The sequence below is a fragment of the Hemibagrus wyckioides genome, linkage group LG01 (assembly GCF_019097595.1).
Source record: "Hemibagrus wyckioides isolate EC202008001 linkage group LG01, SWU_Hwy_1.0, whole genome shotgun sequence".
Lineage (NCBI taxonomy): Eukaryota > Metazoa > Chordata > Actinopteri > Siluriformes > Bagridae > Hemibagrus > Hemibagrus wyckioides.
The window spans coordinates 8510583-8535219 of record NC_080710.1 but is presented as its reverse complement, the minus strand read 5'-3'; the positions used below and the strand labels follow the sequence as shown (position 1 = coordinate 8535219).

The window sequence follows — 24637 nt, the reverse complement described above, 5'->3', positions numbered from 1 at the left end:
CTGCCCTGAAGGGGTGGGGGGCGGGGAGGGGGGTGTTAGACTGGCACATGAGTTTGAATGCCAGGAGGAGGGCTGTGCCAGGGCGATCTGTTATTTGCTCATTGAGAGCCATCAGTCTCTCTGTCTCTCTCTTTTTCCTTCTCTTCTCTCTCTTGTCTCTCTCTTTTTCCTTCTCTTCTCTCTGTCTCTCTCTTTATCCATCTCTTCTCTCCTTGTCTCTCTCTTTTTCCTTCTCTTCGCCGTGTCTATCTCTTTTTCCTTCTCTTCTCTCTGTCTCTCTCATTATCCCTCTCTTCTCTCTGTGTCTCTCTTTCTTTATCCTGCTCTTCTCTCTGTCTCTCTCTTTCTTTATCCCTCTCTTCTCTGTCTCTTTCTTTACCCTCTCTTCTCTCTTTGTCTCTCTCTTTATCCCTCTCTTCTCTCTTTGTCTCTCTCATTATCTCTCTCTCTCTCTCTCTCTCTCTCTCTCTCTCTCTCCTTTTTATTTTCTCTCATCTCAAAACCACATATGGCAGAGTTAAATAGTTTAGTTAGCTTTTTTCTGAGGCATTTTGTGCAATTCTAACACCTGAGCAGAAGAGCTGGCATGTTAATTGTTTGTCTTCTAAAATAGACTGATATGTATTCATGAAAATGTACTGTAATTCCTACACAGTTCATCTGAGAGTGTGATCTGAGTGACTATTGATAGGACCACATAATTACCACTTGAGCAGCTGGAACAGACAGAGCTTTATTGTCAGCATGGGAAACATCTAATACTAAATTTTGTCTCCCAGAATGAACCGGAATGTATCAAAGATTGTAATAATAATAATAATAATAATAATAATAATAATAATAGGATGAAGAAGTTTTTTTTATTATTATTATTGTTGTTGTTATTATTATTAGGGAGGAGTTTTCATTAAAAAACAACACTTTTTGGTTTTTTTATTTATTTGGTGGGTTCCTCATACAAATGTCTTTAAATTAGACATCACTCTAAAAACAATAATGTATTAGAACAAGCGCAGTTTACTAGCGCTGTAGAAAATAAATGAACTGACCAATTGGATCTGAGACTCCAGAAAGCACCGTGGTATAAAGCACATTAATAAATAAGAAACAGAAGTGATGAAGTGATTCTGTAGCGATTAAAGCTTTGAAAATAAATTACAGTAAAACAAAGCTAAAATAAAATGGAAAATACCCCAAAGGTCTAGAAGAACAGATGCTCTTCTGATTACAGTAAAAGAAATATATGTATATATATTTTCCTAGGAGCAAACGGTGCACAGTTTGAGCAAATGCTTTTACACGGCATGGTGAATTATCATGATGTAGTGCAGCTGGTTAGAGAGCTGGCACACTTCTAATCAAAGATAGAAACATTAATCCTGTTTAGTTTTTAATGAATTCCAAGAGTGTGTCCAAGAGCCAAAGCTAAAGCACAGTTTGTTTATGCATGAAAGCTTTAACCCGACCCAAACACATTTATACAGGAGATTGCAACAGCTTTTAAGAAATAAGATTGAAGAAATGCTATGGGAAACCTGGTCATTTTTATTTTTATTAGAAGACCAAAAATCTATACACGGCACTGAAACAGATGAAAAAGCATTTTATATCTTTGTACTGTTTACTTATTTTACATTTCTTTTGATTCATAATAGAACAGCAATCAGTTTCAGGAATAAATAAATCTTTAAATCCGAATGGTTTCGGTCTCAGCCGTTAACCACCAGGCACAGTGTGAATACAGAGTGTACTCTTACATTTCATTAGCCACTTTTTAAGCCAAATTCATTTAGCAGGCTGACAACCTCATTACCACCCCCTCTGATGCTTTTCTTTTCCCATTTGCTTTTCTTTCTACTGTATTTTGTCTTCCTTCTTCCCCAGATTCCTTTCGTTCTCTCTCACACCCCCCCACCCCACCCCACCCCACAGTGTTTCTCTGCCTCGGTTTGTTCTCTACACCGCTCTAATGTTGCTTTTATCACTCTGTCACTCTGTTGTTTCGCTTCTCAAGGGTGAAAATGTCCTATTTGGTATATGCGTGCCTGCAAGTAATTGGACAGTGACAGTTTGTGTTGTTCGTGACATTTTCTGTAAGATTAGCCAGTTGCCTTGTTATTTTAGATTTTTCTAAAATCGGAATTTATACAGAGATGCGGTTCTTTCAGAGAGTATGTGGTAAACGTTACTTCTCATATAAATCCGACACGTCTAGCATACAGCAAGACTGATGTAAGCATCTTAAAATAATACTTCCCATTCAGGACATTTCTGCCATTTGTCTGACCTTCATCACTATCAGGGAAGAAAAAATAGCATTCCTCAAAACTTCTTGCTTCATTTTTCTTCTTTTATCTTCTGTTTCTTTATCTCACTCCTGTCATGGAAAATCGGAACGGCTATACTCTTCCTTCTGATATATTGTCTTGTTCATTCACGCTTCTCTCTCTCTCTCTCTCTCTCTCTCTATCTATCTACCAGGGAGCAGGCTGCACAGCGCTGGTTGTTGCTGTAGTAGCAAGGAAGCTGGAGCTGACCAAGGCTGAGAAGCATGTGCACAACTTCATGATGGACACCCAGCTCACAAAACGGGTACAAACGCACACACACACACGACTGTCCCACACACATAACGTATGCTGTCCACCTCATAGGGTAAAAGTAATTGTTTAAATGAACTAGGACAGTGATGGTAGATTAGTATACTGGTTTAATGCAGTAAGGAGAATTTCTTTTAAAATCATGAAGGTCAAGAGGTAGCATTGCTGTTCTACATGATTCAAGGTCTTCCTGCTTGATAATGTGACATTATAAACAGACACAGCTGTTATATTGGGTTGAATGTCTATGCAATCTGTCCCCTGTCTGAGGTAATGTTTCTTCTTGGTGACAGAAACTCAACAAGACATAACATCAGTAGTGATTTTTTTTTTTTTTGAAAGACACCTAGGTAACAGATATACACCGATCAGGCATAACATTATGAGCACTGACAGGTGAAGTGAATAACACTGATGATCTCCTCATCATGGCACCTGTTAGTGGGTGGGATATATTAGGCAGCAAGTGAACATTTTGTCCTCAAAGTTGATGTGTTAGAAACAGGAAAAATGGGCAAGCGTAAGGATTTGAGCGAGTTTGACAAAGGGCCAAATTGGCTAGAGGATCAAAGCATCTCCAAAACTGCAACTCTTGTGGGGTGTTCCTGATCTGCAGTGGTCAGTACTTATCAAAAGTATCTTTTAAGTCCTGTAAGTTGCGAGCTGGGGAGGCTCAACCTCACAATTTCCAGGATTTAAAGGATCTGCTGCTAACATCTTGGTTCCAGATACCACAGCACACCTTCAGGGATGTAGTGGAGTCCATGCCTCGACGGGTCTGGGCTGTTTTGGCAGCAAAAGGGGGACTAACCCAATATTAGGCAGGTGGTCATAATGTTATGCCTGATCGGTGTGTTCTATTCTACAAATGTAGCATATATATACAGTATGTTCAGATATCCAAAGACTTTCCCCACTCCTAAGCAAGACACAGTAGGGATTTTCACACTGTGCTTAACCCTAAACCTCTTTTTTAACCCCCGGTAGAGAAACGTTTCATGCTTGTAAGTTAGAAGCAGGGTTAGCACTCCGTTTTTTACCCAGCGTAATAAAACTTTGCTCAGAAGCAGGGTTAGCATGGCTTTTTTTATATTAACCAAACAATGTGAACGGCATGATGGTAGAATTTCATGGCTAGAAGCTTCAGATCGGAAATTGAAAAGCGCTTCTGTGCCTCATATCATGTGCTTTATACCGGCACAGGAACCCTGTGTGTCGTGCAAACACTATTTGCAGCATTTGAGGGAAAAACGAGTAAATAATGTCAAATAGTGACGGAAAATGTGTCAGAGGAGACAGTTTTATTTTTACAGTTATGCTCAGGACAAACTGGATGTCAGAAATAACCGAGTATTTATGGAACTGACTGAAAATTTAGCAGAAGTTAGATATCAACGAACGGCTGGTCAACTAGAAAAGGCAGAAAAAGATTAGAAAGCTGTATAAGATTACTATGTGTGTTCGGGTGCTGAATGGCAGAGCTGTCCTTATTTAAAATTTTAGATCCAGTTCTTAAAGATCAGCCAAGTGTCGAGCCGATCGCGTGAGAAATGCTGATCTTTAAAGCGGTCATTATGAAGAGCCGGGAAGTAATTGTTAACCCCGGGTAAAGTATGAGCAGTGTGAAATGTCAAACAAGATAACCCTGGATTCTCTTTCTCCAGGATTTACAGTGACCCAGGGTTCAGTGTCAAAAGCCGTAATGTACGTTAGCAATATGTTCATTATAATGAGAATTCCAAAAGCAAGTGTGTTATTCAGATAACAATCCAGACCAATGTATCAGTTAGATCACAGCGTTGCATAAGAGCCACTAGCATAACAGCCCTCTCTCTTCTTCTCTCTCAATACACCCCTCCATCCCTCTCTCTCGGTCTCTATCCTCTCTCTGCTTTTCTCTCTTCCCTCACTCTGCTTTCCTCCCTTCCTCCTTTCAGGTGCGTTTTAATTTTTCATGTTGTTGAAAGTCCCACGCTTCAAAAATAGCTCACACTATCAAATATGTAGGTTCTATCATGGCCTAGCAAGGCGAGCCAGCGATCAATAGCCACAACTCAAATAAAGATAACAATGAAGGGGGGGGGAAAGGATTGGAAGCGTGTCAGCTGTGATTTAGGAAAGCTAAATGCCTTAAATGCCTTGAGAGAGAAAAAGAGGGAGTGAGACAGGGAGGGAGCATGTGAAAGGAATGTTTTTTTAAGCATTATTATTTCACACGTAGATGCTGCTGCCATACAATTCTGTGGATTATTACATCGAGTCTGCCGCTACTATGGTTACGAACGCGGTTACTGTTAGGGGGAGAGAAAAAAAATGACCAGAACTTTGAATAAATGGAATGATTACATCACAGCACAGTTGCCCTGGAGACGGTGTTTACCTTGAACTGGAGAGAAAAAGAAAAGATGGGTGGGTGTTCCCTTCCACTCGTCTCTCTGTGATTAACATACTGTACATTTAGAATCAAAGCGATGATGGTGAGTGACGCACGCATGCCCTCCTGAACAAAAAAGCGCTGATGAAAATTCTCATGTATGCGTTGCGTTTTTCATTTTGAATTCTGATTCAACGCATGCGATGAGAAGATGAATCAGAGAATACAATTAAGGATTGTATTTTTTTTTTCATGCATTTTGAAAGTGTATTCGTAGAAAAAATATACAAATCTAATCCCTAATCTAACATGCTCCCAGGTCAGACAAAGCTGTTTATCAGAAAGTAAGTTCCAGGTGTTTTCCAGCAGTGTGACTGTTGACCATGTGACTAGCAGGACACACAACAGAGACAGAGTCCAAGTAAAAAAGGCAGAGCTTCAATTAAACATAAAGAAATGCTTTAATAAAATCCTTGATTTAAATTAGGGGTCGTACAGTTGCACTGTGGGTAGAGATACTGCTCTGTAGCACCAAAGTCCCTGATCTTGAGCGAGGGTTTGCTCTGGATTGTCTGGTTTCCTCCCAATTCCCAAAAACACGCCAGTCAGTGTATTAACTACTCTCATTTACTCTACAATAATTATGTGTATGAATAAATGTGTCTGTGATGTCCTAAAATGTGCTGGCATCCCATCCAGAGTGTTTTTCTTTCCACCTTGCACTCAGTGTTCCTGCAATTCTACACAACTCTGACTGGAGGAATGAATGAATCCAAAAGTGTCTGTTTTCCAGCTAAGTAGCGTTCATCTCTCCCACCGCTCTTCCTGTAACTTGAGCAAGCTGTCAGGATTCCTCTACAAACATATGCCAGTGGAAGTAAGCTCGTCCAACCCAGGAGGACGAATCTTCTTTTTCTGGACCCTCAGCGCAAGCTCGAAATCACTTGGACAGCTCGGAAGTTTTGTCTGAAACATAAATACTTTTTGTTTGAAACGTGATACTTCGTGGTCCGACTATCTCTACCATCATACGCTACTTGGCCAAAAAAATAGAAAATGATATCACCTGGACTTAATTAAGCAAATAGGTATTTAAACAAATAGGTAAGATAGATTATCCATTAGATAATTACTGCAGGGATTAATATGTTTCAGCTGCCAACAAGTTATTTAACCTTAACCAATGCAGTAAATAGCTTCTAATTTGTCAGAAGATATATCATGTGCTCGTGGAAAATGTTCCCCATCATGCCTAGTGCCAATTGTACAAGCCTGTGGGGGCAGTGTTGTGATCTGGGGTTCAGCTGCTCAGTTCTAGATTTAGCAACATTATATGCCCCAAAAATGAGGTCAGCTGACTACCTGAATAAACTGAATGACCAGGTTTTACCGTCAATGGAAGAGGACAACACCAGGACTCCTTGTGAAAGAGTGGTTCAGGAAGCATGAGACGGTTTTTTCACTCATGGAAACCGCCACCACAGAGTCCAGATCAGAACCTTGTTGAGAATCTTTTGGTTTTCTTTACACCGTGGTCCGACCCTCCCATCATCAACACAAGATCTTTGTCAGGAGTTAATGCAACTCTGGATGGAAATAAATGTTGTGATATAAATGTTGTGATATTGCGTAAGCTTTTTAAAACAATGCCATGGTCAATACATGCAACAATCAAAGCAAATGGTGGACCAGTGATATATTAGCGTGTGTGATTTTAGCCAGGCAGTGTTTATCACTGTATACAATATGCTACCTCTAACATACACACACACATGCGCACACACACAGGTATTATATACAGCATATAGGTATCATAAAGTGTGTAACTGAATCGGAACAGAACAGGTAATGTATGAATACAGAACCAAACCATAAGTGTGGATTTTTTTTTCTAGCGTCAGACTGTCAGGTGGTTGAGACGGTTGCATTTGTTGCGTCTTATGATGTGAGGCAAACAATCCAAAATGTGAAGCAAAGTCAGCAAACCACACAGAATAGGCAAAATGAAGAATTCATGAAACAAGCTAACAAAACTAGAATAGCGAGATACGCTTGTTAAGTCTGACCAGAACACACTTCTTTTGCATTACTCTGCAACTTGCTGACTGTCCACAGTCTGTTCAGATAGCTGCTGGTGTGAATGGGATGAGGTGCAGGAATAGAAGTCAGGTGTCTGAGAGCATGTGAGTGAGGGTGAGTGATACCCTGCGTCCCAATTCGCTTACTATCCGTACACCCAAGATTGGAATTAGTATGTCCTAAATCGTAGTATATTGAAACGAGTATCCTAAAGGTACCCAGATGGTCTACTACTTCTGAGAGTTTTTAGGGAAATGTGGATCCGTGACAGATTTTTTCAGCTAATATTGCTCACAACTCCTTGCGTGAGGGAGGAATTTTGCTTCGTTGCATTTTAGATGCATTTTAGAGGTAAATGAGATGTGGAAGAATAAATCACAGGAATGGTAAATTAAATTATACAGTATAAATTATGATGGCTTAGATGTGCAAAACAAAATAACGAATCAGAAAACAAATAGCAAAAACAAATAACAAATACAAAAACAAATAGCAAATACAAAAACAAAATAACAAAAACAAATATTAAATACAATAAAAACACAAAATAACAGAAACAAAAACAAATATCAAATACAAAAACAAATAAAAAAAGCAAAAACAAATAATAAATACAAAAAGAAATAAGAGAACATACTTTTAGTGCATAGTATAAATTGTAACATGGTAGTAGTCCATGGAGGCCATGTTTGTAGCTGCAGTGCATTCTGGGAATTGGTGTTTGGTGCCAGTTCCAGCTTTAACATAATACAAGCTAGGTGTGTGTTTTACATCCAGCAGGACAAAACAAGAAACGGTGAGCAAGCACTAGGTTTTTACACAGAAGTGCAGTTTTAAAGAAAAGTTCCAGCAGAAGCTCTTTGGAAGGGTTGCCAGGTTGGTGCAAAATATTCAAATACACAGGACTCATGAAGAAATAGACAAAGGTTTCAGTATTTTCTCAGCCTTTTTATGTGAAACAAGTGGTGTGTGTTTCTGATCTGCAGAATCTATGGCAATCAGCAGACACTGCAGATCCTGGCAACAAGAAATCAAGGAATAGACATCATTAAATAAATCAGCACTATTTGTTTTTTCATCAGTAGTTTGCTTGAATAGTCTGATCTAAACATTACCTTACTGAGTTCCAAAATCAAGCCATATTTGTACTGTACTTCTGTACAAAGAATAAAATGATTTTAATTACAGCGCCTCTGCGACATATCACCTATAAAGACCACATGCTGTGCACAGGAGGGCAATCTATCTGTTCCAGGGATCCAAAAATAACATTTTAATTCATTTTAAATCTGTTTACTTTTATGAATATAGTGCATGCATTGATTCAGAGTTTTACCCTACAATTTTAAATGCAATGTTTATAAGAATAAAGCAAACTGGTGAAATATTTTTAATACTTGTTTTCAGTTATCACTTTATCCTGGTCAGGGACATGGTGGAACCAGAGCAAATCCCAGGAACTCTGGTTGTGAGCACTTTACTGTGAATACAGTGCTATGTATAGATCAGACGGGCGATCTGGTAAAATTATATATCCCCATTTTTTTCAGGCCAGTTCTTGACCCACGATCTTATCACGATTATTTTACATGTTAGTCTTTAAGTTTTAAGGAAAAAAGCAACTTATCTAATTACCCCACTGATGGAAATCTAGCTGTACGAGCATTTAAAAATATTAAAAAATGTAAACTAAAAATGAAATCTGCTCTACTAATATAGTCTACTAACAGTCTTCAGTATTTAAACGTGCAGTAAATGTGTTTAATATTCATATATTTATGTATAGATTTTGTACACATTAGCCTTACATTTTGAGACAAACTATGGCTCTTCTGCATTCTGTTCTGGTTTTTATTGCACTTCTCTCAGCATTCTGTGAGGAATGACGATGTCAGAAAAATACACTTATCACCCATGACACTAAAACCACTGACAAGTGAAGTGAATAACATTGATTATCTTGTTACAGTGGCACCTGTCAAGGGGTAGGAGATATTAGACAGCAAGTAACAGTCAGCTCTCAAAGCTGATGTGTTCAAAGCAGGAGAAATGGGCAAGTGTAAGGATCCGAGTGAGTGACAAGGAGCAGATAGTGATGGTGTGCAAGGAAGTAGTCTAAGGATCAGTGATGTGAGTGGGGAGTGAAGGCTAGCCTGTCTGGTCCGATCCCACAGAAGAGCTACTGTAGCACAAATTGCTGAAAAAGTTCACATTTATGCATCACATTTATATTTCTGTCATTTGTCCAGAGCAACTTACATTTTATCATATTTTATGCAATTGAGGTTTAAGGGCCCTGCAATGGCAGCTTGGTGGACCTGGGATTCAAACTCACAATCTTCTGACACTTTAATCAAGAGGCTACAACATCCCACAGCTTACTGTGTATGGGGCTGTCTAGCTGCAGAGTGATCATACTGACTCCTGAACTCCGCTGAAAGAGTCTCCAGTGGGCATGTGAGCATCAAAACTGGACCTTGAAGAAATGGCAGAAGGCTGGCTGGTCTGATGCATCATGTGGATGGCTGAGTGTATGTGTGTGGCATATTTGGGAAATATATGACACCAGGATACACTATGGGAAGCAGGCACAAGTCAGTTCAGTGTGTTGACTTCATCATGAACTTTGAGCATCTGTAGGATGTGCTGGACAAACAAATTGATTCATGGAGGTTCCACCTCACAACTTACAGGACTTAAAGGATCTGATGCTAACGTCATGGTGTCAGATACCACAGCACACCAGAGGTCTTGTGGTGGCCCATAGACGACCTACACTATATTATATAGGTATTTTGATGTTATGGCTGATTGGTGCATCTGTGACTACTTAATACCATTTTGATTGGTATTAAATCCTTTGCCAGATCAAATCCCACACCGTCAGTGAAATCTTTCCAGCACTTTTCTCATAAGGCTGTTTAAAATAAAGCTGTTTCTGGCTGCAATGCTATTAGACTCATGTTCCACCTTTCCTGAGTTATCTGGCTTTCAGTACTCTTTAGGGCTTTCTTGATGGTAAACAAATTTGTTGTGTTTCCTCGATCAGCTTTGCATATTTCTCAGACAGTCATTGTTTGTGTTGTGTCTGTTGTGTAAAATCCAGCAGTTCATTTTTTTTTTTTTTTGAAGTAGCAACTCCATTATGTTGTCAGCCATGTTATACTGCTATCTTGCCAGACGAAAGGATAGGAAAGAAAGAAAGAAAAGGAAAAAAGCTGCCTATTAAAGGTTTAGTAGTGTATTTTAGTAGTCAGGAAGAATGCAAGCTGAAGTCTTGCATTCTTCCTGTCTACTAAAATACTAAAAAAAGTAAAGAGTTTTAACAGCACAACTGACAAGATGTGTTTAGTATCACAGTGTTCCTGATCTCGCTGTGAAAACATGGAGACATTTTAATCATTCATGATCTAAAATCGTCATATCTCTCATGCCTAATGCTGCGCAAATGATATGTTTTCCATTCACAATCTTAATCGGTTAGTCTTACTCTCTTCGAAGAATGGAGGAACCCCCACTGGGACTGTTTTTTTTTTCCTTTTCCTCAGTGGAGCTTTGTGATAAAACAACTGATTTGTTTTGCATTCTTTATAAATAGCAGCAGAGTGAAAAACATGACTTTATTCAAATTATATGTCTTATTCAGCACTGACAGGAGCATTACCGTCTTTCTACATATGGCATAAAGAAAATATGTTTGATGGACTGTTGACTTCATGACATGTCATTATGATTGAGACCTGACTGACAGCCAGGCAATGTGGGTACAGCAGATGAATATGAAAAATGATTATTAACAATTCATTCAATTTCTGTAGCCTAAAAGCTTAAGATAATATTCAGTCATGTTAAAATTATCCCATCTGAGATAACTTGGAGATGACAGTTGAGGAGTAACTGAGGGCTCGCTATTTAGTGTGAAATGTAAACATGATGGATTTTACTCATTTCTGAAGGTTACTTTCCTAAATTAAAAAGAAAATAAGACGTGGGAGTGACTTCAGAGTCTGTAGTTATGGATAAAGCTAGACTTTTTTTGGTCATATTTATTATTAAGCCTGCATAATTTTATTTATAACGTATTAAATTTAACACAAATGAAATCAATAAATAGCAGCTGCTTTTAGACAAGTGGTTCAGAAGAAAATTATATTAAAGCTTTAAATGAAAATTTCTTTCACTTTGCAACCAGATGTTAAATGCTGTAAATTTATTTCTGCCTAAAATCTATGGAAAACAGAAAGTCCAGAGTCTTATTAGAATAGTAGGATGTTTTGTTCCAAAATGTCTCTGCCAGGAAGTTGAAATGACCCCAAATATACATCCAAATCAATCTACTTTGGCTTCTTCAGGAGCTATTTTCATTTTCAAAAATAATAAATAAAATATTTGGCCTGTCTGAAAGGTCAGTTACATGATATTAATTCCTTATTTATAGAATGCTGTTGTTCTGAATACCAGCAAGGATGTGCTTAGGCCGCAAGTAATTCATAAGTGTGTGTGTGTTGCTACTAGCAGAAGTAAGCCATCTTTGCTATCTGATTCATAATCTGCTGTATGTTAATCATGAGAGGAAGGAAACACCATTTCTTCTTTTTCTGTAATTTTGCTGATTCTGATTCTCACTGTCTTCACCAGAATATACAAAAAAGTCATTATGTAAGGTATAACAGATGACAGACTGTGCTGTCTGTGGTTTAGTTTAGTTTTTGGCCTGATATTCCACTGAAAACAGTGACATCCAAATGCATGTTACTATATTTAAGCAGTATCGATGAGCATGAGTGAGGCAGTGCTGAATATCAGCACGGCTCTGATTGCTCTACAGTTGTAATATTTTCATAAAGTGTGTTATTCCGCTTACATAACATATTAATGAATGACATGTCACACTTTTAATGAGCTTAATGTTGCGGAACGTCCGCTAGGCATGTTAGTTCCTGTTATCGCTTACTTTATAATAACATTAAACAGTCATTCACTTAAGCTGCATCTCCTTTTTTCTCTTTTGAATTGAGAAAATACATGCCGTTTGTCATTTTACTTAAACCTGAAAGCAGAAAGACTTTTCCCTGCTGAGAAACTTTCCAAAGAACTGTTACATACACCTAAGACTCCTTACATAAATGTCTCTTAACAGAAAACTTCAACACATCACTGATCAAGGTTTTTTTTTTTTTTTTTTTTTAATAATCTTTTATTATTAGTCTTGGATTATTACTAGTCTCTTTTTATGAGCTGTTGCTATAGAAACAATAACATATTAGAACTGGCACATGTTTAAAAACCTCTATTGTTCATATTACAGCCTGAACTTCTGTTCAAGTCGTGCTGTCATACAAAAATAATTCAATTCTGACCAATTAGATTTGAGATTCTACCTTCACTTGCGCCCTTAATTCATGAGTCTAGCTCGCTGTTTATTAGTCTGCACAAGATCAACACCTCTCCGGAGTATTATTACGAACCTGATGACTCCCAAATGTGTTTCTCTCTCTTTCAGATTAAACCTGTGAGTTAGGGGCTCAACGCCAACACTTGTATTATTAAAAACACTGACCTCTGCTATTTAATCAAAGCACTGTCATGTTAAATCTGAAGCTTGCCAACCAGTGGGCAGATGAACCCTGCCAAATCAGGATGTTATTAAATATGAGAAGCTTCTGTCTTCCCTGCACCGCCCTTTCAAAGTCTCCTCAATCATTTTTATGCAACTATTTTCCCTTTAGTTAATTAATCGGTGGCAGTGAGATTTGTCAGTGGCACTAAACTAATGTACAGAAGCAAGACTCGGATTTAACCTTATGGATCCTTAAAAAATTCTGATTTTCATTATACTGTGAAACCTCGGCATATGAATGCCCTCCCTTACCGATTTTCGCCTTAAGTAATGAAATTTTGCAAGAAATTTGCATCGGCATCCAAAGCATTTTCGGTTATGTCTAGGACCCGTTCAAAAGCATCAGTGGAAAGTCAAGTGAAGCGAGTTTATGAGTTTCATTTTTTTCAGTCAGTGAAAGCTGTATCGAAAGAGTCAACCCACGATACCAACACTGCCTTCGGTGTGCGTTCAAATTCTATGTGATTTTTCAGGCATTTTTTTGTTGACAGATTGGTGCCATGGGTGATCTGTTCTTTTTTAGCCTGATCTTGGTGGCATGACTTCCTGTGAGGACTTGGGCTTGAGTCGGTTCTTTGTAAGCAGCTATACAGCTTACATATGCTTTGTATTGGTAAGAATGGTAATATTTCTGGGTTGCTGGAACGGATTATCTGCATTTACATTATTTCCTATGGGAAAATTCGTTTCTCAATACAAACTTTCAACTTAAGAACTCTCCTCCACAACGAATTAAATTCGTATGCTGAGGTTTCACTCTACTTCATTTATGATGCATGAAACTGTCAGAATGGATGTTACGTCTCTCTCTAATTTTCTGTCCTGATCATGTTCAGCTGATTTTTACATGATGGGTGAAAAGCAGATCTAAAAAGAGATTGTTTCTAGAATCAACCCTTCTGTTAGAGTGTGTGTGTGTCTTCTCTCTTGAGATCTAAACGTTGGGTGCGAGCTGTTGCTAAAGTGGTTGTTATGGCATTGTGTCCTTACAGATAAAGAATGCAGCAGCCAACGTGCTTCGAGAAACATGGCTGATCTATAAACACACCAAGCTGATGAAGAAGATCGACCACTCGCGTGTGCGCAAGCACCAGAGGAAATTCCTGCAAGCCATCCACCAGTGAGCCAAAACAAAATGCATACACACTCAGTCCAACCTCCTTTATTCTCAGAATAGATTTCCAAGCATCACACTTGGTATTGATTCAAATCTGATATTCACACGTTATGAACAATAGCAAGCACATCATATCATTTCAAATTAGGCCAAGCAAGTCAGATGATTTCCACAGACTAGTTTTAGTCTATAGCTTCCAGTATTGCTTGGCATTTTCACACTGGCTCACTACCAGGAGCTTTAGTTGTAGCCAACTGGCTTTCAGGATATCCAAAGAGCATGTGAGGTGCATTTTGGCTTCACTAATAATTTCGTTTGGAGTGCTTTAGCAGCAGTTAGTCTGTCTGGCCAAACAGTAGGATTGAACCCTGTTCCTGGAGATACTAGAAACCTGGAAAAGGTCAGTTCCAACCCAACATTTCTACATACTCATCATCTGGATCAGATGTGTCCCATTAGGTATGATGTACTCTGACTGCATTCCAGTTGTCTATACAGGAGTAGTTTTATAAACTTAATTATTGGCAGTAATTAATTTGGTCACTGAAGGTCAAACTGATCAGAAATGTGGGTCTGAGAGATCATGTGAACTTAGCACCCTTATCCAGAGCGATTTACATTTATCTCATTTATGCAATTGAGTGTTAGTGTCCTTACTCAAGGGCCCAGCAGTGGCAGCTTGGTGGTCCGGGGATTCAAACTCATAACCTCTGGTCAATAGTCCTACCGCTTCCCCGTAAGTATAATATATGCAGTTTCAGTTTAATCAATATTTCACTGCTTCCTACACATGAACATACTGAGACCAAATTATAATCATATCACGCCTTCGTCTGTGTCCCTCATGACTGTGGAAGGAAGGGAATATCTCCCCAGTCACACGAGTGGCTTGAGTACATGAAATGTAGCGTGTAGCTCTTGCAAGTGGCACAGAAAATCAAGACTGTAGATTACGAATCAAATTCAAACCAATTTTAGTAATCTGCGTAATTGCAGTTTGATAATGCGCAAGATTTTTAATCAACTAGCTTTCAAAGTGAGGTAATGAATTGAACTTTCAAGTGCAGAAAAAGTCAGTTCTTTTGCTGAAGTCTACAATTATAATCATGTATTCACTAAGCCTTCAGACAACCTTCACAAACTTAACTATGCTGTTCCAGTAACCACCCTCAGATGATGGGTGATGGGACAAAAGGTACTGTATATCTCCAGGAAATAGGTTAGTCTCCAGTTGCTGACTTCATATTATTTCAAATATTAACCCCAGTTGTTATCTACAGCTTTCATCCTTAACTGATGACCAACACACCTTCACTTTCTGGCCCACTGACCCTCGTAATGTAATACGTCTACACATACAGCGACCGTAGATCATTCATTTACAACGAGAGCTTGGTGACATGAGCAATTTGACAATTTAAATTAGCAAAGTTTAACTTTATGGAGTGACTTGGCGCAGCGCATGTGATCCATGGCAAAAAGCTTATACTGCTTCTCCTCTCTCTCATATGATATGATGCATATAAACCCTAGTGAATTTTATATACAAATGCCAAATGTCTCTCCAGATTCATTTTAGCGGCAAGAAAACCGTGGATTGTAAATTGTGCCACTTACTGATAAGTTAAGTTGCCATTGTTTCCCACATTATTACACAGTGAAATTCTTTGTACGCATATCCCATCTATGGAGGGTTAAGGTCAGAGCGCAGGGTCAGCCATGATGCAGCGTCCCTGGAGCTATCTCAAAGGCTCAACAGTGGCAGATTGGCAGTGCTGGGGCTTGAACCCCGATCAACAACCCAGTACCTAACCACGTGAGCTATGACCGCTGATAAACCTTATTACCATGGCAACCAGTAGTAGGAACAACTCAAGGAGACTTTATAGTACAGTAACTGGAGACTTAGGCATTAAATTCACACTGGGTGTGAATGTAGCATATAGCGGCCGACTTATTGCTGTTTTAATGTTTAAATGACACTATTCTGATGTGCTTTAGCCTATTTGACAGTGGGTTATTGGGAAAGCCATTCCTATTTTATAGTCGTATACGAACACTTCCAATATATGAAGCTATACTCGCACAGCGTGGGCTATCACATCACTGATAGACAGCTCATCTGAGGGAAATCTTTCATTGCTTGCCAGGTCACTCTCATCTTCGTGAGTTAGGCTTGTGTGACTTGCTTTTCTCTGAGCTGCCAGATTCATATCCTTAAGGCCTTGCTCCTCTTGGTGGGGATGTGATTTGAATGTAAACAGTAGAGATAGAACTGAAAACGAATACCTCATTCAGATAACGTGTCCCCAGTGAATACTAATACAGATGGGGACAGTAGGAGGGAGAGTCTGGGATTTTTATTATTATTATTATTTTTTTAATAAAGAAAGCTCAAAGCTTTTACTTTGTTGTTGGGTTCGTGCAGAAGCTAGAACGGAGGGTTTCCAGGTTTCCCACCACTACTTCCCACCACAAATTCCCATCACAGCTGCGAAACCACACAATATATTTCAGCTGTTCTTCTTTTTCTCAGTTAACAATGTGTGCATTTCTGTGATTATCTGCAACCTGGTAACCATGCGAGTGTAGGTTATAGAAGTTCAAGCAGTTAAACAGTTTCTTTCTGCGCTCCAAAATAATACCATATTTCTATCATATTTCTGTATAAACAAAATACTTGTGTACTTGTATGTATTGGGCATGATTTGTCATCAGTATTAAAAGAAAATCATCTCAAATATGAATACATTTCTGCCTTACAGGATCCATCCATTTGGATGTGCAGCAGCACTAAACTTTGTGTTTCAGCTTTATAGTAGATAGTATATCTATTTTCTTTCCATGAGCAACTGCCCTCATCAACAACATGAAGGTCTCACCATGGTCTCTTATCAGCCTACTTAGACATTAACACACAAATGCACAAACCCCCTTTTGTTGTGTTTATATGTGTCACATTAATGCACACAACTCAGGCAGCTATACTGCACCTGCACCTTTATCTCACCTCTCAAACTGCGAGCTTTGCACTAATGTCACTTATGTACAATTGATGTTTCCATCTGCACTGACTGTAGCATTGGTAATTTTAATGGTTTGCACTGGTTCACTTTTTATCCATTATAATACTGCACTATTATCTATGTTATCTTTTTTTCTACACAGTTAACCTTGCTTAAAATTACTAGATTTTTCTTTATATTTTTATGTTTTTATTGTTGTGCGCCAATACACAACTCCTTGTTCATGTAAAACCCACAGTACTTGGCAATAAAGCTGATTCTGATTATAGCAGACATAGTACAACATAGTGTAATATCATATCCAGCTAGCTTTTCTGATCTTTCTGGAATGTAAAGACCCTCAAACACTGAAGTAAATCTGATAAACCTTTATTTTATTCATGTAATCAGCATCCTAAATAACAGAATTATGAAGTGCATTATTTGTTTTAACCTTAGCTTCGTTACTCGATCATATTACATGGAAAGCTATATTGTTATCATTTGTGATTTTTTTTTTCCAGTAGCCTCATTTTTTTTCCAAGGGCATAGTAGTAAGGTATCCTTGGGTTTGACCACACCCACTTCCACTTCGGGATATTCTGGGTATTTTGTGCACTAAACAGATTACAGATTTCTATACACATAGTGGTCTACAGCAGTAGTGAGCACACCTTCGTAAAGCAGCTTTTGTTTTAAAGGTTTGAAGAAAGCCCTGTGGTCTCACTCACTTCTATGTTATACTTTAAACTGAAAACAAGCTAAGAGCAAGTAGATGATGATTGGCCAGGAAACTGACATGAATTATTGCTATAATGTGATAATGCATTGTGTTGTTTGTGTGTGTGTGTGTGTTTTCAGACTGCGAAGTGTAAAAATGGAGCAAAGAAAACTAAGTGACCAGGCCAATACACTAGTGGACCTCTCAAAGGTGAGAGCACAGCTAACCACATAACCACATTCACCACCTACACACCAACATTTCTACAAATCCACACCTGCTGGGATGTTCACCCAAATGCTCTGATTGTGTCCAACTTCAGCACACACACATACACTCACACCACCATGATTTTTAGTCTTATCATAGGCTATCATTACCTGCTGTTATTACCTCCAAGGTGTGACACACACAAACACACACACACAGCTCTGTCTGCCCAAATATATCTCAGTAATTCTGTTTCCATGTTGACCTGCTTGTTTCTGTGGCTTCGCGTCTCCTAGCAACCAGAACCAGTGTTAAAGCAGGGATGTCAGTGGGAGTGTGTGGAGAGACGCACAGAGAGAGAAAGTGATCCGTTTAAATACAGCAAGTTCAGAATGTGTGTGTGTGAGGTTCATGCAAGAAAGCCAAAGACAATATGAATGTTAGAATGTATGTATGCATGTGTCTGAGATGGAAAAAAAGTGGTTAGAGTGATCTAAATTGCCTTTGTCGACTTCCCCTCGGGGAATCCCATCATCGCCATCTTAAGGGCTGTTCCAATGCTTTGTTAGGATGTAGCTGTCAATTTCAGGAGAAGAACCAAGATATTACTTTTTCAAGACAGCAAATTTGTTCCAATGATCCATATACGCATATACATTCTTACTGTCCACTTTATTAGAAACACCTGTGCACTAATGCAGGTATCCAAATCAGTCAATCATGTAGCAGCAGCACAATGTATAAAATCATGTAGATACAAATCAGAGGAGAATGACAGGACTGGTTTGAGTCTAACTCAAATTGAGTCTAAACTCAAATAAGCACTCTTCACTGGGATGGACTATATCTGTTTTGTGCATTTTGAGATGCTTTTCTGCTCACCACAGTTGTAAAGAGTGACTATGTATGATTTACTGTGTAATTCCTGGCAGCTCAAACCACTCTAGCTATTTTCCTGTGAGTTCTCTCATCAACAAGGCATTTCCAGTCACAAACCTGTATCTCATGCCCCCCCCACACACACACACCATGCTGTTTAAACAGTTGTGTGTGAAAATCCCAGGAGATCAACCGTTTCTGAAATACTCGAAGCAGCCACAATGAAAGAGATCAAAATTTTTCCCTGTACTGATGTTTGATGTAAACATTACCTGAAGCTCTTGACCTGCATCTGCATGCATTTCAGCCTTGTGCTGCTGCTGCCACATGATTGAAGAATTGAACTACATAAATGCTCAGTTGTTCCTCTTAAACTGTACGGTGAGTGTTCATCTGTATATGAAATAAAATAAAGGATGTAATTTCATTACTTGATTCTGTTTGTGCTGTAGGTGATGTAGTTGTTCTTTCCATGTAGCGAGGGGAAATGGAGAGTCTGTGGCACTTTATTCGCCTGTAGCATGTGAGTGATTAGCACATACAAGCTTTTTAATGCGTTTTCCTGATCTGAGAATGGAATGGAAAATCTGAGTGTTTTAAGAGCAGTCCATCAATAAACATTTTAAATACTTAATGCAAGTGTGAGCAGATGTAGGTTTGAATTTACATTTGCAGCTGGTCATGATATTAGATGAGAGGTCTCTATTTAATATCCATCAATACCTCAACAATGAATTTGTCAGGGCTGAGAGTGATTGTGTGCACAAATAAGCGATTAATAACAATATCTTGTTATAATTGTACTCCGGTTTAGTAATCCTCATCAATCCTCTTCCTCATTTGCTTTCTATCACATTCCGTGTCTGAATTTTTAACAATTTTTGTGACTTCCATAAGTTTCCCCCTCTCTATGTTCACTATCACTTATTCTCTTCTTTGCTTCTGTGCTCCCACCATCTTTCTTCCTCTCTTTCTCACTTTCTCTTCCTGTCTCTAACTATCTCTTACTCTGTGTCTTTATCTCTCGGTCTCCTTCTCATTTTCTGCCTCTCTCTCTGTTCGCCCGTCTCCTCCTAGTCTATCTCTCTGGCATTCTCTAATGGCTGTTCTTGTCTGTTTTCTTTCTCTCTCCTCATTCTCTCTCTCTCTCTCTCTCTCTCTCTCTCTCTCTCTGTGGCCTGCCTTTCCGTCTTTTCACAACTCTATCTGTTCCTTATTCTTTTCATTCATTCCTATTTGTCCATCTATCTGTTCCTGGGTTTTTATTTTTGCCTGTCTCTCTCCTTTTTTTTTTCATGGACTGTCCCATCCTCTCATCTTGTGTTTCTTATTTTTCTGTCTATCTTTCTTCTCCTTATCTCTCTTATGATGTCTATGTTCTTTGCGTATATCTCATCTCCCGTTCCATTTGCCTATGTCTTTCTATTTGTCTCTCTCTGGGGGAAGAGTAGATGCAGAGCGTGATGTATGAGCTAATGTCTGAGCTGAATGACCGCAGTGAGGATCTGGAGCGCCAGATGCTGAGCCTGGAGCAGCGAGTGGAGCAGCTCACGGCAGGTTTCAGCGCTCTGCCTGCTCACCTATCGGCCACGCTGAACGCACAGCACGCCGCGCTCATCCGCTTGCTGCAGGACCGAGATGTCAAGACGCCCAGCCCCAGCGTGCCCGCCCTCATCACACCCACGCCCAGTGCCAACAACCAGGCCTCAGAGGAGAGCCCCAACACCAGTATGTCCAACTGCTGAGAACTGGAGGCTCTGCCAAGCTGGAGAAGAAAAATTTGGCTTAAAACTGTGTGGAGACTGAAAGATAGGGAGAAATCAGGTTCAGAGGAGTGTTTGTTTGGGAATAAAGTAACAAGTTGCACAGAGATAAGAAGCTGATGATGATAATGATGATGATGAGGAGGAGGAGGAGGGAGGTGAGGAGCGAGTGTGAGTGAGATAAGAGAGCGTAATTAAATGAGAAGCAAAATACTTTAATGGAATCTGCACTAATTGGAGGAAAAAGTGTCTCTCCCTCCATCAGGAAATTAATCATCATGGCTTAGGACGCATTTTCTACCTGACTGCTAACCATATATTAATAAGCATCCCTTTAACAAGAACTCTAGTCGATACCAAGACAAAAGGCAAGACATAAACACAGAGACACATGCCAGGCCTGACCTTACGATCCATTCACAGGACACGGAATTAAGACCCAGCGCAAACACTGTGTCAAAGGCACACACACACCACACAACACAACACAACACATACAACAATGCACTAAATCCACACCACTGAACACTGCCAGATGGACCGTTTGTTTTGTTTGGTTTTTCTTTTTCAAGGAGAATTCGCTCACTTCTGCACGGAATGAGAACTGCCATATTTTCGTGGAACACACACGAAAGCCTAATTCACACTGTTATTATGAATGTCTGCAATTAAAAACACACACAAACACACTCTTTTGCTCTTAATCTCTGTCTTGAACACACAAACATACCTTCTCTGAATATCTGCTACCAAAGTGCTGTCTGTAAGGCAACGGGAACAAAGGAAGTGGTCAGAGCTATACGTTGTACAAAAGTCCTCAAAACCTCGTTACCATGGGGAAATAAATATATAAAATCTTCAACCACCTGAAAAATGAGACAGCCATTTGCAGCAAGGGGAAACCGAAGCCAGTCAATACACACATACACACACGCATACATACACACAAACCTAAACAGCTGCTCACAAGGGAATAAACTGTAGAGTTGAGAAATTAGTCTTTCTGTGAGTGTAACTGAACCTGTGGTAATGGTGTGTATTGGGAATAAGAGACTTTCCTGCTGACCCTCATTTCTACAGAGACCATTCTTTCTGAAAACTGTCTCATAGTGACATCCTGTGGCCGGAATACTGAATTACATCTGCTTGGAATTATTGAAAATGATGCTGTTAACTGAAACTAGCTTTGTATTGCTGTTTTTTTTTTTTTTAATTAATTAATTTCATTATTTATTGTTTGTTTATTTATTTATTTTTTACCATTAACGATTACTAATGCAGTTATAGCGAATATTTACTACTAATATACTATGGCATCCTTCTCATTCATCATGACAGTTAATGGTCGCTGTATTAATACCGACTTTAATAATATTAACTATTGCTAAGGGATGTTCGGTTTGAGGTTGAAATTATTTTGTAATTTTATTTTACCAGAGAGAATTAATAAAGTATATATCTATATAACGTCTCAGTGGCTAAGGTGCAGTCTCTTTCTCTTCTGACCTTGTGAGTAGGAGTGACTGGATGTTTTCTACAGTGCTGTGAAAAAGTGTTTGCACCCTGCAAGATTGCTGAAGTTGTTTTCACACTGCTTTCAGGAACTGCATGACATTACTTCTTAAACTGAATCCTGATAATGTCCCTGAGGGAACAAAAACAAACACCTGATCACCCTGTATAAAAATCCTGTATGACTGCCCTCTTCCTTTTAATATATATATTTTTTATTAATTCAATTTATTTGTATAGCACTCTTTACAATGGACATTGCCTCAAAGCAGCTTAACAGAAGTAGAGAAACAGAGATTAAAGTTGTTATTTTATCCCTATTTGATCCCTAATGAGCTGTGGTGATATGAGGAAGAAACCTTGAGAGGAACCAGGCTCAGAAGGGAACCCATCCTCATTTGGGTGACACTGGACAGTAAATAATGTAACTAAAATAATGAATTTCTACAAACAGCAACCAAGGGCTTATGAAGAACTATTACGTCAGTGTAGTTTCTGAGTTCATTATAGACACTAATTCCTGCTGTCGCAAGCTGACAGATGTAACGGCAGATCCGTGACCGAGTGCAAGTCCCAAAGTGGCTAGGAGCTAATACCTCCACTCCTCAGCCTTAGCAGCAATAACTGCAACCAAATTCCTCTTGTTGTGTTTAGTTAGTGTCTCACAATGCCGTGGAGAAATGTTGGAGAACTGCTTTAGCTCAGTGACATTTGTAGGTTCCCTGGTCATGGACTGTGCTTTTCCACAACAGGGTCTGTAGTTTGACTAAAAGTTTATCCCTAAACCATGACACTACCACCACCACACTTCACAGTTGGTATGAAGTTCGTATTTTGAAAAGCACTGTTATGTTTTCACCCATGTGAGCCAAAAACCTCCACATTAGATTCATCTGTCAATAACAAACTGATCCAGTTGCCTTCGTTACGTCTTGAGACGAGCATTTCTGTTCGTCTTGGTTAGCACTGGTTTCTGCCATGCTGTTTTGCCTTGGAACCCAAGCTTGCCCAGTGTTTTTTTTTTTTAAATGGTTGAGTCATGAACATTGCCCTTAGCTAGGGCAAGAGAGGACTTCAGTTCCTTAGATGCTGTTCTTTGTCACTTCCTGGATGATTTTACAAGATAAATATTGTATTGTTAAATGAAAACATTAAGCTGTTATAAGGAAAATAACATTTTATTTAATGAGAAAGCAGTGTTATGTAGAATTTATTGCTTTATTACAAGTTATAACAGTTAATGCTGTGCAATAACACACTTTAGAGCCAGTACTAATTCAGGTGAATAAAAAGATCCTGTGTCGTGTTTTGCCTGTGCTTGAATTTCTTGCTCCTGGCACATATTGATAGATCTGGTATATCTGAGCCTGCAGTCAGTCGTATACTCCCTGGTGTGCTATGCATCATGTTCTCAAGTAGGCCTCTAGTCCTGTAGCTCTAAACGAATATTTTAGTGAGGATGCAGTTACCACACATCAGTGCCTCATGGTGCATCTAAAATAGTTTCTGGCATAAACATGAGCAATTCAACCATCAGTTCAATTTACATAGCAAGCTTCTTTTTTTCACCATTTCACATTGATTGACGTACTTACTGCAAACCTGAACTCATTGTCCTCTGATGCTCTGAGCATAGCACCCTGCCTTATGAAGACAGCTCTTGTAAGGAATCTTGCTTTCTCTTCATATTGTTTTTTTTTTTATTAGTATTATTTTAGCTTTTTCAGGTGCTATGACTCCATTGTCACACTGCTAAAATTATTTATTTTTATTCATTTAAATGTGAGTCAAAAATACACTACAACCTCCAAGAAGTTCTTAGCTCTTTTTGACCATTTAGTAGTCATTTGACACTTTCCTCTCTGGGAATTTTGCTTTTTATGGAGTTTATGGAGTTTTTTTTAAAGAGGAGAAAGAAAAGGTAGAAGTGGGTTTTTCTGACTTACATTTATGCTGATAAAAAATGTAAGAGTGTAACAGCACTTGAAAATGTCAGACTATAATCTGGAGGAAAACAAGATGTACACTCTACCAGGTGATCAGGCACCAAGAACAACAAATTATTTTAAGTGTCTAGGCCAAGAGGCTCCAAGACATCGCTCTAAGTAGCCCACCTAAATGTTCATAGAATGTGCTAAATGTACTAAATTGATCAAATCATATTAACACAATAAACCTGTTTAAATTGAACCCCAATCAAATTCACAGATGTCCCCACCATCTTTCCGGCGTTCTCCCGAAATCTGACTCCCTGGACATATCATAGTCATATTCACAGAGTTTAATACAGCTGCTCATCAATCGATATTACACACAGCTAGCAACAAGACCATGAATATGGAAGAGTTACAGAAACTTGTAGATTTAAGCACAGTCTGAAGTAGTTTGGATGAAGGATGAAGAAAACACTTTACAGATCCTTTTAATTTGGATTTCGGCCAGGAATTCGACAGAGTTAGGAACAAAGCAAAGCACTAATTTCACCTTTAAATGAATCTATCCTGCTGCAGGAAGATGCAGGACTAGTGTAATGTAGGCATTTATTATTAGTGCAGTTGGTGTTCCATAGTAAAGTACTGTTTAATATTTCCCATTGCACATGCATATGAATGCCATAAAAATAGACAGAACCGATTCATAAACCAGGTTTTATCTTCCAGAAAAAGAATAGAAATGCAAGATTGAGAAAGTTTTAAAGTATTAGTAATCGGAGTGATCTGAGGGAAAAAAGCCAAGAAATAAAGGTCAATATTTTCA

The 24637-nt window shown here is 38.8% G+C and overlaps 1 protein-coding gene across 3 annotated transcripts in view; it reads left to right on the top strand.

Moving 5' to 3' along the window:
• Nucleotides 1-21830, top strand: part of kcnn3 (potassium intermediate/small conductance calcium-activated channel, subfamily N, member 3) — an 82155-nt gene extending 60325 nt beyond the window's left edge. The window contains exons 7-10 of one of the 3 annotated variants that reach the window (XM_058396119.1): nucleotides 2482-2592; nucleotides 13666-13793; nucleotides 17657-17726; nucleotides 20057-21830. In XM_058396119.1, the coding sequence (XP_058252102.1) occupies nucleotides 2482-2592; nucleotides 13666-13793; nucleotides 17657-17726; nucleotides 20057-20350 (603 nt within the window). In that variant the 3' untranslated portion in view covers nucleotides 20351-21830. Of the gene's footprint in view, nucleotides 1-2481; nucleotides 2593-13665; nucleotides 13794-17656; nucleotides 17727-20051 lie in introns of all 3 variants that reach the window. The other 2 variants (XM_058396118.1, XM_058396120.1) reach the window with 2 other exon arrangements.
• The last annotated feature ends 2807 nt before the right edge of the window (nucleotides 21831-24637 follow it).